The sequence below is a fragment of the Corapipo altera genome, unplaced genomic scaffold (assembly GCF_003945725.1).
Source record: "Corapipo altera isolate COAL_440 unplaced genomic scaffold, ASM394572v1 169, whole genome shotgun sequence".
NCBI classification, from domain to species: Eukaryota; Metazoa; Chordata; class Aves; order Passeriformes; family Pipridae; genus Corapipo; species Corapipo altera.
The window spans coordinates 2,257,722-2,271,786 of NW_020884946.1; the positions used below are offsets into that span (position 1 = coordinate 2,257,722).

General features: G+C 40.7%; 1 protein-coding gene across 1 annotated transcript in view; it reads left to right on the top strand.

The window, feature by feature from the left end:
- The window catches only part of DDHD1 (DDHD domain containing 1), a 66,163-nt gene that overhangs the window by 9,731 nt on the left and 42,367 nt on the right, over window positions 1-14,065 (top strand). Inside the window, exon 2 of the mRNA XM_027662510.1 lies at window positions 6,434-6,607. Within this exon, the coding sequence (XP_027518311.1) occupies window positions 6,434-6,607 (174 nt within the window). The remainder of the gene's footprint in view (window positions 1-6,433; window positions 6,608-14,065) is intronic.

The window sequence follows — 14,065 nt, forward strand, 5'->3', positions numbered from 1 at the left end:
CTCTCCCTCTTTTTCCCTTCTCTCTCCCTCTTTTTCCCTTCTCTCTCTCTCTTTTTCCCTTCTCTCTCTCTCTTTTTCCTTTCAAGACTCTACAAACCCAGCCACAAAGGAACTAGGTAAGAGTTGAAGTGTTCAGGGCCAGGTTGGACGGGGCTTGGAGCAATCTGGTCTAGTGGAAGGTGTCCCTGCCCATGTTGTAGTGTTTGGAACAAGATGATCCTTAATGTCTCTTCCAACCCAACCCTTCCATGATTCTCTCATACTAATTCAGTGCCTCATGTCAACATTCAGATGTGTGTATTACAGTTGCAAGAATTGCTGTGCTCCAAGTGATCTGATGTTCAGCACTTGTAGCAAACCTTTGGAGGGGAAAAAAAAAAAGCAGGAAAAAACCAAGCAGACTGTTTTTTGCCAAGAATTTTTATCCCTTGGTAAATGTGTGGGCACTTCCTTATTTAACTGACTTTCAGTTCAGGATGTCACATTTGTAGCCTCACAGTTGCCTTCATCTTGTGCAGATTATGTCCTCACATACTGAAAATTTTTTGCCACTGTAGAAAGAAGGAAATCAGGCTTAAGGAAAAGCAGTTACTACACCAAAAAGCAGGAATCTGAAATTACTGCACTGAAAAGCATCTGGAGCTGACAGAGTTCTGCGAGCGTGTGTCTCTTGTCCAGCCTCTTGGCTTTGGGCTTGGAGAGCTGGGAATTGGCAACTTGAGCAAAACACAAGCTTTAATTTAAATTTCTGAGCCTTTGAATATTCTATTAACCTTTTAGATCTCATTTGTGGGCAAATTGTTATAGGTGTATTGAGACAGAGCGCCAGGAGTGCCTTCACTTGGCCATCTGAGCAGGACTTTAGTCATTATCTCTTAGTTTTGTAACAGTTTCCTCAATCAAGTCGGGTGAAAGAGGGTTGTTTGAGCTGTAGAGTATTTAAATTTAGGAATACACCATTTCAAGCAATGGGCTGGCAGGAAATGCATGATAGAATTGATGTAGTAGTGCAAGAAGGAAAAGGAAAGCAAATTCTGCTCAGAATTACTTTATTTTGATGGATTAGCCAGCTTTTTAGTAAATTTATATTAGATATGATCACAGTTTAAAGATCTTCACAAAAAGGGATAGCTGGTTTATACAGAGACACTGCACATGTGCAATGATTCATATGTTGCATACAATTTTTATTTTAACAGAATTTTTGTTATTCAGAGGGTTTCGGTGATTATCATTGCACAAGTCACTTGTGTTCTTATGGCACCATTAATTACAGAACTTGTATCCTTTTATTCTTTGGATTTTCAGGGAGAAAAAAGGCCTGTTTGTGTAAAAATAAATAAATCTTTTGTTGCAGAGTAGATCTCTTAAACTAATTTCCTGTAAAAGTGGTAAAATATGTGTGACTAATTTAAATAAAGGGCTTTTCATCTGCTTTTAATCCCCACTGTTCAAATTTATTTAGAAATTCTCATATAAATAAACCATGCAAGTGTATAACCAGTCAAATATGTTGGTATCTCTCAGGCTGAAGCACTGCCAACTGCAGATTATGTGGTGTAGGACTTAAGGCAGTAAAGAAATCAAGGCAAATCCTTTCCTAGGGATCGAGATTGCAGGGATAAGGGTAAATAACACTTCATATAATAGATTTGGAATTATGCATTGACAAAAAAACCTAGCTAAATTGCAACATGATTTAATGCCAGTGTGTTTAAAACAAAAATATCTGAAAGAATGTAGTTCCAGCTTCTCTGAAATCATCTGAATATCCAAGATGTGAATGAATTTATTGCAGGTGGATAAGTGAGTGAAATTGGGTGCTAAAATGGCAGTTTTGGTTCATCACTTTTTAATGCTGCTTACTGTAATAGCTTCCATCAAGTTCTCGGGATGGAAACACAGGAGAATCTTTCAGTAGCAGCACCTGTGCAGGATTAAACAGAGGAACTGTGGTTAGGAAGACCTCTCTTCTTTCCCACAGTGAACAGATTTTACTGAAAAATCTCCTCGTGTTGCAGTCTCCTTGTTTCCCCACCCAATCCAGAGTATTCCATGTAATTACCATTAATATACCTCCCTGTCTTCATGACTGAAATGCCACCTCCTTTTGGAGCTGGTGACCTTTAGTAGGTTGTCATAGAATCCCAGAATGGTTTGGGTTGGAAAGGAAAGTCAAGATCATCCAGTCCCACCCCCTGCCATGGGCAGGGACACCTTCCTCTAGCCCAGGTTGCTCCAAGTCCTGTCCAACCTGGCCTTGGACACTTCCAGGGATCCAGGGGCAGCCACAGCTTCTCTGGGCATCCTGTGCCAGGGCCTCCTCACCCTCACAGCCGAGAATTCTTTCCCAATATCCCATCTAACCCTGCCCTCTGGCAGTGGGAAGCCATTCTCCCTTGTCCCCAGTCCCTCTCCACCTCTCTTGGAGCCCCTTTAGGCCCTGGAAGGGGCTCTCAGGTCTCCCTGGAGCTTTTTCTTCTCCAGGTGAACACTCCCAGCTCTCCCAGCCTGTCTCCGTGGGAAATGGCTCTTTGTGGGCTCTGGTCACAGACTTGAGTATCTCAGTTCTGAAAAGACCATGTTCAGTTTTCTGAAAACCAAATCATGCTGCTGATGGCAGGAATTGTCCTTTAGTTGTTTCCTTTTACTTCCAGGTGTTTTTTTCTTGAGGTTTCCCAGTAGCTCAGTGTTTAAACCTACCATCCAGCTCGTGATGTGAAATAAAAGCACCTTGTAGCTCAGGGTGCCTTTGGCTGCACTAAAAGTGTCCAACAGCTTAAGGAGGAGATGAGTTAAAAAATTCCTCCCTGGTCCTCCTAAAATCCCACAGAGCTGGAAAACAGAACTGCCTCACTCAGGTTTTTAAACCGAAGCTCCATAATAATCTGTCTTTGGAACTGAAAGTGATTTATGTTTCCATATGTTTCCAGACCCTGAGCCAGATATATTAATTTATTCCCAAGCTGAACTGTTCTGCAAAGATTTTATGTTAAAATTTTTCTTATTTCAAACAGTTTGTCCTGGCTGAGCTTTCCTGGGAAAGGCTCTGCCCATGTTATGTTTGAGAGCTGCTTTTGAGTACTATAGACTCCTCTTGTAAAGAACGACTCTGGGAAAGTTTCTCTCAGGTGAAAAGAGCTTGAAAATGTTTATTTTAATACTTTGTGGTTAGAATTTCCAAAATCTGGAGGTGGAAATTCCCATGTGAAAAACTTAAAGCCATTCAAAACTGAAAAATAGGTGTCTTGTACTCCGAACAAAATGAATACAAAATAGTATTCATATGATTATGATTCAAAAATATATATCTTTTTGTGAATTCCATGAATGGAGCCTCAACAGGCTGCTTAGTCAAGAATTAAGGAATTGCTTACAGATTTTCCCAGTGAGGATTAACATCTGACGTAGTTGTGTCATTGCTTCAGCCACAATGGGATCCTTTATCTAGGCTCACATTTTATGTGCATTTCATTCCTTCCTACAGACAGAGCTTTGTTTGTAAAGGGCAGCCTAACTGGATCTGTGTGTATTGGATGTACTGAAAAATGTGGATGTCTGGCAGGTGTAAAATATCTGGGAATTACAGCAAAGGCTGAGGAAGGAGGCTGCTGTATGTGGTGACAACTAACACTGCTGCAAGTGACTTTCATCTCATGAAAAGTAAATATTCATCTTTCACACCTCATTGATGGGATGTAGACTCCAAAGTTAGTTCAAATTTTCACAGAATGTTGGATTTCCTGTGCCATTTGTGGTGACTTTGAACTTGTGCAGTTTAAAGCCACTGAGAGCTTTTGTTTGGGATTAATTTCCACTAAATAACTGTACCATTGGAACACTCCAACCTCTTTATTCATCTACTGGATCATCAATATGCCAAACATTAGGAATTCAGCACGTAACAATTGGCTCCTATCTGGAATAGCTATTTTGGGAGGGCAGAGAGGACCTGAGTGGCAGAACTGGGTCTTGCACTACTTCTGTCTGTGTTTTGGTCAGGCCACAAGCCTGAGCTGTCTGTGTTCCATTTAGGCAGAGCTGAGGGTGCAGGGGGAGCCAAGAGCTTGAATGGGGCTTTGGGAGGGTTGAACCAGAACATGTAATGCCTGAGAGGGGAACTGGGATCTGTGGGAAGCTGGGATGAGAGCCTGGCAGTGCTTGGAGCCTGGAGTTTTGGGAATTTCCCCTGTGTTATGCCGTGTGTGCCCCGAGGGGCTGTTCTGCAGGATTCCCAGTCAGGAGAATGCTGGGGTAACTGGGAGAGCACCTGTACCAGCACCAGGTGAGGGGAATTCAGTGGTAATTGGGCTCTTTGCTCCAGATCATCTGCTTCCCTCTCTGCCGTGAGCTTTCCTGCTGTTCGCTTTTCATTGCAGCAGGACCAGCGTAGGGATGTCGTCACCCACTCCTGTGCCCTTCTTCTGTGACAGAGGTGGGCTGCTGAGAGCTTTTTGCCACTTTTAGTACTGTGGAAACAGTGTTTTCCTGTAAATCCCTCATGGGACAGGTTTCAAAATTGGCTTTGGAACCTTTCGGGTGTTGTTTACCCTGTGGGAAGATTACTGCAAGGTGATTTTCCTCTTGCTTTCATAGCTTGTGCATTCCGTGGTCTGAGGGATGAAAAATTCGGAGTGGTTTAGAGGTTCCAAGTAAGCTGGGGGGGTTTCTAATTAGTTTTGCAGTTAGTATGAAAATTACTTTTGGTGTGTACTGGTGTTTGCAGGCACAAGGAACAATAATGACATATCTGTAGCAGAGGGCAGTGCACAGACATCAGGATGTCAGTGGGATGTGCCCATTCCCAGTCTGGGACTCTGAGAAACAGATGGTTTTGTGACCTGGATTAGTGGCTGTGCTCACAGAGCTCTGTGACCAGCCTAAAAACCACTGCCCGTGGCTGGGTCACCTCACCCAGCTGTGTTTGCTCTGCTCTGGTGATGGGTCAGAGAGATCCCTTCTGTGCTCAGTAACTCTGAAATCTATTATTTCATGGGGTTTTTTCACCTGATTTTCATTTACTGTTTCTTTCCCTCAATTTCCAAGTTGTCAGGTTTTTTTCCCTGTTTCCAGGTAGGAAGAGATCTTTGAGTAGTGAAGCCTATTTCCCCCCCCCCCCCATCTCCTTTTTAAGCCTCTTTTGTGGTTCAGTTCTTATCTGCTGTGTAGAGCTAAACTTTTGGGGTTTGTGTGCACACACACAGGATGTTTGCATTTGGCTGAGTCAGTCTATATATACATATATAGATATATACACACACCTCTGAGTGTGCACTGGGGTCACTGGTCCAACTGTTCTGGGCTCTCAGCATGCCTCTATCTGTGCTAATCCCATAAACCTGGAGTTTGGGGTTTTACAGGCTTGTGGATCACGGGCACACACATTATTTCTCCTTGATTTTTCCAGGTGTAGGAGGAGAAATTCTAAGCTGAGTTACAATGGGTATTATTGTCCCATCTTGCTTGCAGGGATGGGTATAGGAAGGTAATTCTTGCTCCCTACATTCCCTGTGGTTAGTGTGGGCAACAAAGCACAGTTTGATGTAAAATAAGAGCCAAGATATATTTTTCTTAGAGATTTCTCTTTTGCCACGTGGGCAGTAAATGCTGTTTCCTCATTTGGAGAACTGAAACTGAAACGAGATTGACAGTGACCAAAACCAGCCCTCAGCAAAAGACTGATTTTAATAAAAAAAAAAATCCTTTCATCTTTAAATATCACCATTTATGCTAATCGTTGTGTAATTTGGGTTCTTGGAAGTGCAATTCCCAAAGGAAATAAGGCTCTGTGCAGTCAGAGTAAGCATGAGTGGGTTTGTATCTCCTCCTCTTTCTGCATCCTCTTGATAACTTGGAAACTGATGGTTGTTATCAGTCAAATTATGTAGAGGAGCATAAGCCTCACAAATAGCTTAATTATTCAAAAATTCAAGGCAGCTGAGTGGAGAGGAGTATGTCCCACTAAAGCTGGGCTGTTGTTTAAATTAAACCTTTAATAAATTTTGCAGAACCCTCATCTAAGTTACCCGGAGAGGTTGTGGACTCCCCATCCCTGGAAGTGTTCAAGGCCAGGTTGGACAGGGCTTGGAGCAACCTGGGCTGGTGGAAGGTGTCCCTGCCTGTGGCAGGGGGTGGACCAAGGTGGTCTTTAAGCTCCTTCACACCCATTCTGGGATTCTGTTTTTCTGTCCGTCTCTCACATCCTCACACACACTTGGAAAATTTGGACTCGTTACCCTCAGGTTTGCAGATTAAACTCCTCATTTCAGCCCCATGGGGAAAGGTGGTGGTGTTTCTCAAGTCATTTGTTACTGATCCCAGCAGCAGGAGTGTAACTTTTCCATCAAGACACCCAACAGAATTCCTCTCCCCTCTTTCCTGCAGTCAGTTTGTGATTTGTTGCATTAAAAAAAATCTTCTTTTTTTATTTCAGAAACGGAAAAGATCCCTGTAATGCGTGGACAGTGGTTTATTGATGGGACATGGCAACCTCTGGAAGAGGAGGAAAGTAACTTAATAGAACAGGAGCATCTCAACCGCTTCAAAGGCCAGCAGCTGCAGGAGAGCTTTGACATGGAAGTATCAAAACCTGTTGATGGGAAGGAGGGTAAGATTGTTTAGATCACTATAATATGTTTTTTGGACACTTGGGGTCTGGTTTTCTTAAGCAAGAATATGATCTGTATTGGTTTTCCATTCTACATAGTGGGAACCATCAGTTTGCTCTCCCATTATTCAGTACATCTTGATGTAGGATTTCCTGCTGCAGCACATTTGATGAACACTGTGAAAATTGTATTTATGGATAAACATCTTGTTCCCATTTTTGTTTATATCTTTTAACTGTGTTTGAAGTCTCACTTCAAACTGAAATCTCTTGATGGGACAAGAAGAATCAGTGTCCAAATGCAAACTGGTTAATAGATCTCTGGCCAGCATCCCTATTATTGCCCTAAAGGGAATAGTGTCAGTTTTACAGAACACATTTAATTTTCCATTCTTACTCATTCTGTGAATTTATTAGTTTTCAGCTTTAGTAAATCTTGGGCATTCATTCTGTTGTGGAAGTCCTTATATTTTAATGACCAGGCTGAGGACATTCAATTAGCGTTGCTGGGAATCTCAGTCCAGTGCATGAAACATTTTTAAGAGTAGATTTCTGAAATTACTGATCTGTTGTTTAATGTAGACAGTCGATTGAGTTGCTCAAAGTAAGTATTGTACAGTGAAAATTCAGTGGTTTTGGCTCTCACACTTCTGTTGGTTGGTTGTCACTTGGTGAACAATCTACAAATCATGAACTGCAAGTGCAGAGGCCTCACAATATATTTTAGTAGGGATTTGGTTGTGTTACTCTTTATAAAGCAGCTTTATTTTTTAACTGCAGCTTTGTACAAAGCAGTTACACAGTGTAGGAATGGCTATGTTTGGGCCACATGCCCACACAAGTAAAAGCTTGTGAATAAATTGGAGGCAAGGCAATATTCAGGGGAATTCTGTAATCACTGTAAGGAAAACCAGAGTGTTATTTGTTTTTCCAGCATTTCAGAGAGTAGTTAAGTTTGTGACTCCCCTCACAGCTAGTGAGGACTTTATGAATATTTTTTTTCCCATTTGTACTACTTTAAAAGATCCTTTCCTCTGATGTAGCCTGCAGTATGGTGTTCTGCTCCAACAGCTCTGTCAAAAAGGTGCATAAAGTGGTGTGACCCCTGAGCCACAGCACTGTGCCAGTACAACCCCCCTTCTGGGAGGCACTTTTACCTGTGTTTCTGTGTGTCTGTGCTGATTTAGTGTTCCAGTGTCCTGGTACAAAGCTCAGCATTGTTAGTGGCAGGGTATTGTGCTCTTACATGGAAAGCAAATCTGTGTTTTCCTGAGTGCTCCCAGCCTTTGGTAGCTTAATTTCTGATGGAAGGATGGATGGCTTCAGTGGTACTTGGATTCTCCTTATTGAGTAAGGAAGAGAAATCAGGGATTTTTAATATTTTTTTTTAAGAAAGAGAACAGAAATTTTCAGATTTGATGTTAGAGAGTTTGGGGAGAGTGATGAGAAAGAATAATCTCTGATACTTGTGAAAACACAAAAGTTCAGAAAAAAACCCTCCAAATTCAGACACCAGCACCTTTTCTAAAAAGTTAAAAGAGAAAAAAGCAAAACCAAAAAAAGTAAACCCAGGCTGTGTATGCCATCACTTCAAATGGAATATGTGTCAAGTCACTAACAACTTTCAATAGATTTTTTTGTTTGTTTGTTTTGGTAGTAATAGGAGAGTTGCAGGAAAATTACAGCTGACAGTGTGTTAAAAGTGGTTTTGTCATTATGATATGCCTCTCAATACATCTTGGATCCACTGGCATCCACGATTCCCATTTGCAAAAGCACTGGGAGAAACTTTGTAACTTGCATTATTATTGCTGGTGGAGTAAACATAAGGAGTTGGAGAAGTGCTGAATTCAGTTTATAAATTCCTTAAGTGCTCCATTTTGTTGTATTTGTGTCCTGTATGGAACAGATTTTGGTCCCATCAAGGTTTACAGGGAGCTGTTATCTATGGTTAGTTAAAATCAGAATAAATCTGTAAATATCATTGGGAAGCAAAGTCACTGTTCTCAATGATATGATAAAGCACTGAAGGGGATGAAAAACTAACCATGTCCTCTAATTGCTCAGCAAAGTTAATACAAGCTGCTGTAACAGTCTGTTAGTACTTAGAATTTCAAAATAAACCCAAACTAAGTCAAATCCAGTGATTTTATTTATTAATTCTGCTCCTGGATTGCAGCATGTTAACAAGGAAATAACTAAGCTTCATCCAGGGCTTTTGTTAGGATGATGTTTGATGATAAGATGAATAAATGCCCCATTATTAAACTCTTAATCCAAGCAAACCTTCCTCTGAAAAAGAGTCTCCAGCCTGTGACCTATAAATAACATAATGACCATGCTGCATTCCTGTGGTTTTTTTGGGAGCACGACAAGCTTTAAATGCTGAAGGTGACAGAAAGTATGTGACTGTGTCCTGTATGACAGTGAGTGATTTCTCAAGCTCTGTTTTCCATGGGGCACCCTGGAGATCACTGCTCCAGGGGGACATCCCACTGTTTGCTGAGCAAACTGTAGTGGAATTTTGATTTTCATCCTTACGAAGTATTTCATTCCATGCCTTGCAAAATGAACTGAGTTTATGGTGCCTGATTTTTCTGACTCCTCTTGGTGTCTGATCCCCTTCAGTGCATCACCTGTATTGTTATGGCACAACACAGAAACAGGGCACCTTATTATCAAAGAAAGCTCAAGGCAGGGGGGATTTTCTTCCTCTTGTGCTGTTGTGAGACCCCCACTGGAGTTCTGTGTCCAGCTCTGGGGCCCCCAACATCAGAGGGATGTGGAGCTGCTGGAGCAAGTCCAGAGGAGGCCACAAAGATGCTCTGAGGGCTGGAGTCCCTCTGCTCTGGAGCCAGGCTGGGAGAGCTGGGGGTGTTCACCTGGAGAAGAGAAGGCTCCAGGGAGACCTGAAAGCGCCTTCCAGGGCCTAAAGGGGCTCCAGGAGAGCTGGAGAGGGACTTTGGACAAGGGCCTGGAGGGACAGGACAAGGGGAATGGCTTCCCACAGCCAGGGCAGGGTTAGATGGGATATTGGGAAGGAATTCTTGGTTGTGAGGGTGATGAGGCCCTGGCACAGGATGCCCAGAGAAGCTGTGGCTGCCCCATCCCTGGAAGTGTCCAAGGCCAGGTTGGACGGGGCTTGGAGCAACCTGGGATAGCGGAAGGTGCAGGGGGTTGGAATGAGATCTTTAAGGTCCCCTGAAATATCCCATGCAGCTACAGGAGGAAACCACACTTTAAGATAAGGAATTAGGGGTTGGGCTGCATTTTGGCTGCTTTACAGTGAAGCTGAACCTCTGCACCTGCCTTTGAGTTCACGCAAATCACACATTTGCACAACTGCAGGTCTGCAGGTTCAGGAAGGCACCTTCTGGCTTGTCATTACATAAAGTAATTTTACATAATTTTTATGAGCAAAACGAGAATCATCACATTGTCATTTTATGGTTGGATCAGGGAGCAGAGGTTGGGTTCAGCACTCAAATCTATGCTGAAAACAGTCAATTCTAATGACACCTTAAACCCCTAAATGAGATTCTGCAGTGCTGTAATGTATATATGAGCTTCCAGGTCTGATTGGTTGTTCTGCTGCTCTCTTAACAGAGATATTGTAGACAATACTGGGGGACTTTGGACCCCCACAGATTAATTTGTCAAGTACTTATTTTTTGTTGTTCATCCAGACAACACTAGGCTTTTTTGTATATTGGCTTATGTTTGTCCTTCTTAAGAACAATTCATTCTTCAGACTTTACATGTATAAATTAATACCAACACAAGATGTAAGGCAACATTTTAAACTGAATGCTTAGGCTCAGAATTTTAAATATTTGACACACACACTGGCCTTTAAAATGTGGAAATATCCGAGGTGTTTATTTGATCCCACTGTGGATGGGTTATATCCCTGTGCAGAAAGCCTGACCTTTCTTTTACTGCCTATACCAAGTGATTACACTTCAGTATGTCACCACTGGAAAATAATTCTATTAATACTTCTGATAAAAACCTAGTTGCAATACTTATTCTGTGAAGCAGTGTTTAATCTGAAATAATTTTGAAGGGGAAAAAAATGTAGCATAATACCTATTTAGCAGTGAATAAGTCTAAAATTTACATATTTAAAATAAGATTTAGAAAGTGTCTTTTCTGCATATTTAGGCAGACAGTGAGTTCAGGACCTGTCTGAAGGAGTCCACCAAAGGAGCAGCTTTTCTAGAGATTTCAGTCATATCAAAGCTTTGTCAGCTAAAACAAGACCAAGTTGAGTACCTATCAATCATCTTTTTCAGAGATATTCCTTAATGAGGATGAAATGAAGCTGAAAGCTTAATTTATGTGGCAGTAAGATAGGAATAGATGTAGTTCATTGTTTTTGCACAGAGAGATGCTCAAAATTCAGCTGGAAATCACCCGTGCAACATGATTCAAACCTGAAATTGGATCCAACTTTAAAGCTGATCCTGCTCTGCATAGAGGATTGAAACCCCCAGCAGTCCCTATGGCAGAAATCATTCTGTGATCAAGTTTATGATTCCATGATAGCTGATAAGAAATATGGGAAAAAAATCCTATGAGAATCAGAATTAATGTTTTAATGCATTACTTTTGAGACAGCATAAGCCTATTGATTTTTTTTTCTTATGGAATTTCAGTATGTGGTTAATGCCACAAAACCCATAAAACTTGCATTTGGAACAGCTGATTTTTTTTTTTGTCTTAAATTTCAAATAGCATTTTCTCTCTTCCTAAAAGGTTTGTATAGGTTTTTGTCACAGCTAAGTTAACCTTTAGATGGGAAAGTCGAATTCATAGAAGCACAGAGTTGTGCAGACCAGGAGGGATCTCTGAAGATAGTCTAGTCCAGCCTCCCTGCTGAGAACAGGTTGCTCAGGATGTTTCCCTTGGGATTTTCAGTATCTCCAACAACAGAGACTCCACAACCTCTCTGGGCGGTCTGTCCAGTGTTTTACCACCCTCACCATGAAAAACAATTTTATTTCTACTTTTTCATTAATTTCCTTTAGTATATTCTTCTTGAGTGTTGCATTCCCACAGCCAGTAAAATATTGCACGGACTAAATTATTCCATGGAATCTCAAGTAGCTCTGAGCCTAATTTTCTTCTCCTCTAGAGAACTGATGGGCAACAGTAAAAACACTTTATTGACATCTGCTGACAGAGCTGTTTGCTGAGTCCTGGACCAGGATAACTGATAAAAGCATGGAATATCACTCCCTTGTACTGGTTTTGAGTTACTGGATCAGAGTATTGCGTGCTCCTGGGGCCTTGCAGAACAGGATAAAAATAGGATATTTTGTCTAATCTAACTTTCAGTGATCCTCTTACACTTTTTTGGGGAAAAAAATAGAACTGTGCTTAAAACTGAGTTGTTTAGTGTACATTTATAAGGGTTTGCTGTGTTCTATCCAGTACCAAGTAGGGGGATGATGGTTTTGTCCCAGCTGCCTCTTATTGATGCCTTTAGCTTTGTTGTGATGTCATGACTGGTTATGAACACTGAAAAAACTGAATTTGGCTAAATTCTTCAGCAATTAAATTTGGGACCTGACACTTGTGCTACAAAATCTGCTTTTTAAGTATATACTTTTTTTTTTTCAGAAAATGTGCCACTTTTTTTAATTTTTTTCTAAAAATGGTGATACTAATGAAAAAAATGACACCCCGTTTAAAAATTTTACTTTGAAGCTCAGTGTTTTTACTTTTAGTTCTCTACTACCTCCCTCCCTTCTCCCTCCCTTCTTTGTTCAAATGGAGAGGATATAAGGAGAAATCAGATGCTGCATGTCTTAAGCGAAAGCATTCCCAAGGTACAGTAATTGTAGATTTCTTTTTTTTTTTTTTTTTTGTAGTACTCCTGGCTTAGGAAGCTTTAAATTCTAGTCTGCTTATATCAGTTAAATGTGTTAGATTAACATGCTTCAGTTTTTTTGAGCTGCATTTGTGCCATTTCCTTCCAGATGGAAGGAAAGAGCATCTTAAATCTTAGAAGAAAAGTAGTAGTGCTGTGGATCTTAGAGAGAAGTAGATGCTCACAGTGTCATGCAGAAATGGTGATTATAATTGTTTGTTGACTGATGAAAACTCTTAAACATTTGTTTCTCACACTCTTTATATGTGGTTTGGCTTTTTCAGTAAAATAAAAGCAACTTTTTTAGAGTTGCAGCAGGCCTGGTATGGGATAATTTATGTCAGAGAAGGAACAGAGGGTTTATACCAGACAACATTTTGCTTGCTACTTTCTTTTGGCTAATAATCTATAATTTTACGTTGTAAATTATTTTTACTGCAGCTTTTGTGTGAGTACTGGAATGAAATGAGATACAGGCATAGGATATAAAAAGGGAAGCTGTATAAAATCCATGGTAAAGGCTGCTGTGTTGCAGAAAACATCCCTGACCTTAGCAGCAGCTGATGTTGTGCAAATTTAATTCAGAAAGTGGGAATAAATCTTACAGGAACCATTTAATGATTGCAGAAGGCTCAGAAGTTCTTGTCACTGGGCTTTCTCTGCCACCAGTTAAAACCAGTAGTGATTAAACTTTCACTGACTGCAGTGACTGTGGAAAATCTCCTGGAAAGACTTCTGAAACCCTCAGTTTAAAATGTAAATGCATGTGGTAAGTTCAGAGTTATTCTTCTTGTACCATATATTCTTGTAGCTCCTGGGGATGTTGTAAAGCCTGAGAATTTATTTCTACATGCATAAAGGTTTGCCTTTTGACTTCCTTTAATTAATTTTTTTTTCTATCATTGGGTTCAAATGAAAATACTTGAAATCAAAATGTTTCCTAGTAAACTTTTTCCTGCTTCTTCTCACACATGGAACTCAAGTCTGTTAAAGGTGAATAAGCATAGCTGCTGTCTGGATAAGTAAGAAAGGACTTTTATGGTTGTAATTTTTTTTTTTAATTATTTTGTGTGGTTTTTTCTTCAAATCATGTTCAGTTGTGGTAATGAGTGTGCTTGAATTAGAAGTTGAAAGTAGGTGCCTGTGTAACCAATAGTGACATTGAGGAATTGAGAGGTGGTGAATGAATATAAAAATGACAGCAGTGTGAAACAGCCCTTTTTAATTCAGAGCAATAGCCTTTTTAGTGACTTTCTTTTTAATAAATAAGAAGAGGTTTTTAAATCTACCTCAAGTTTATCTTCCAGACCTTCAGTGTTAAAAAGGAACAGCAGCCAAATTATGCTCTCAGCTACTTTTACAATGTGTCAGGCTTTTGTGTAGCACCTGCTGCTTGCAAGACAGATTAATTTAAAACTCCTTGGAAAAAAAAGAAGGCAGGAAAGGTTTTCAGGCAGTCTGTATCTTCCTCTGATCTTCAGAGGAATGACAGGACCTTTGTCACTGGAGGCAGTATCAGCTCTGAGCCCTTCAAAGATGCTTTCCTTTGGATTGATTTTGACTTGAGCATAGTCAAAGTCTGG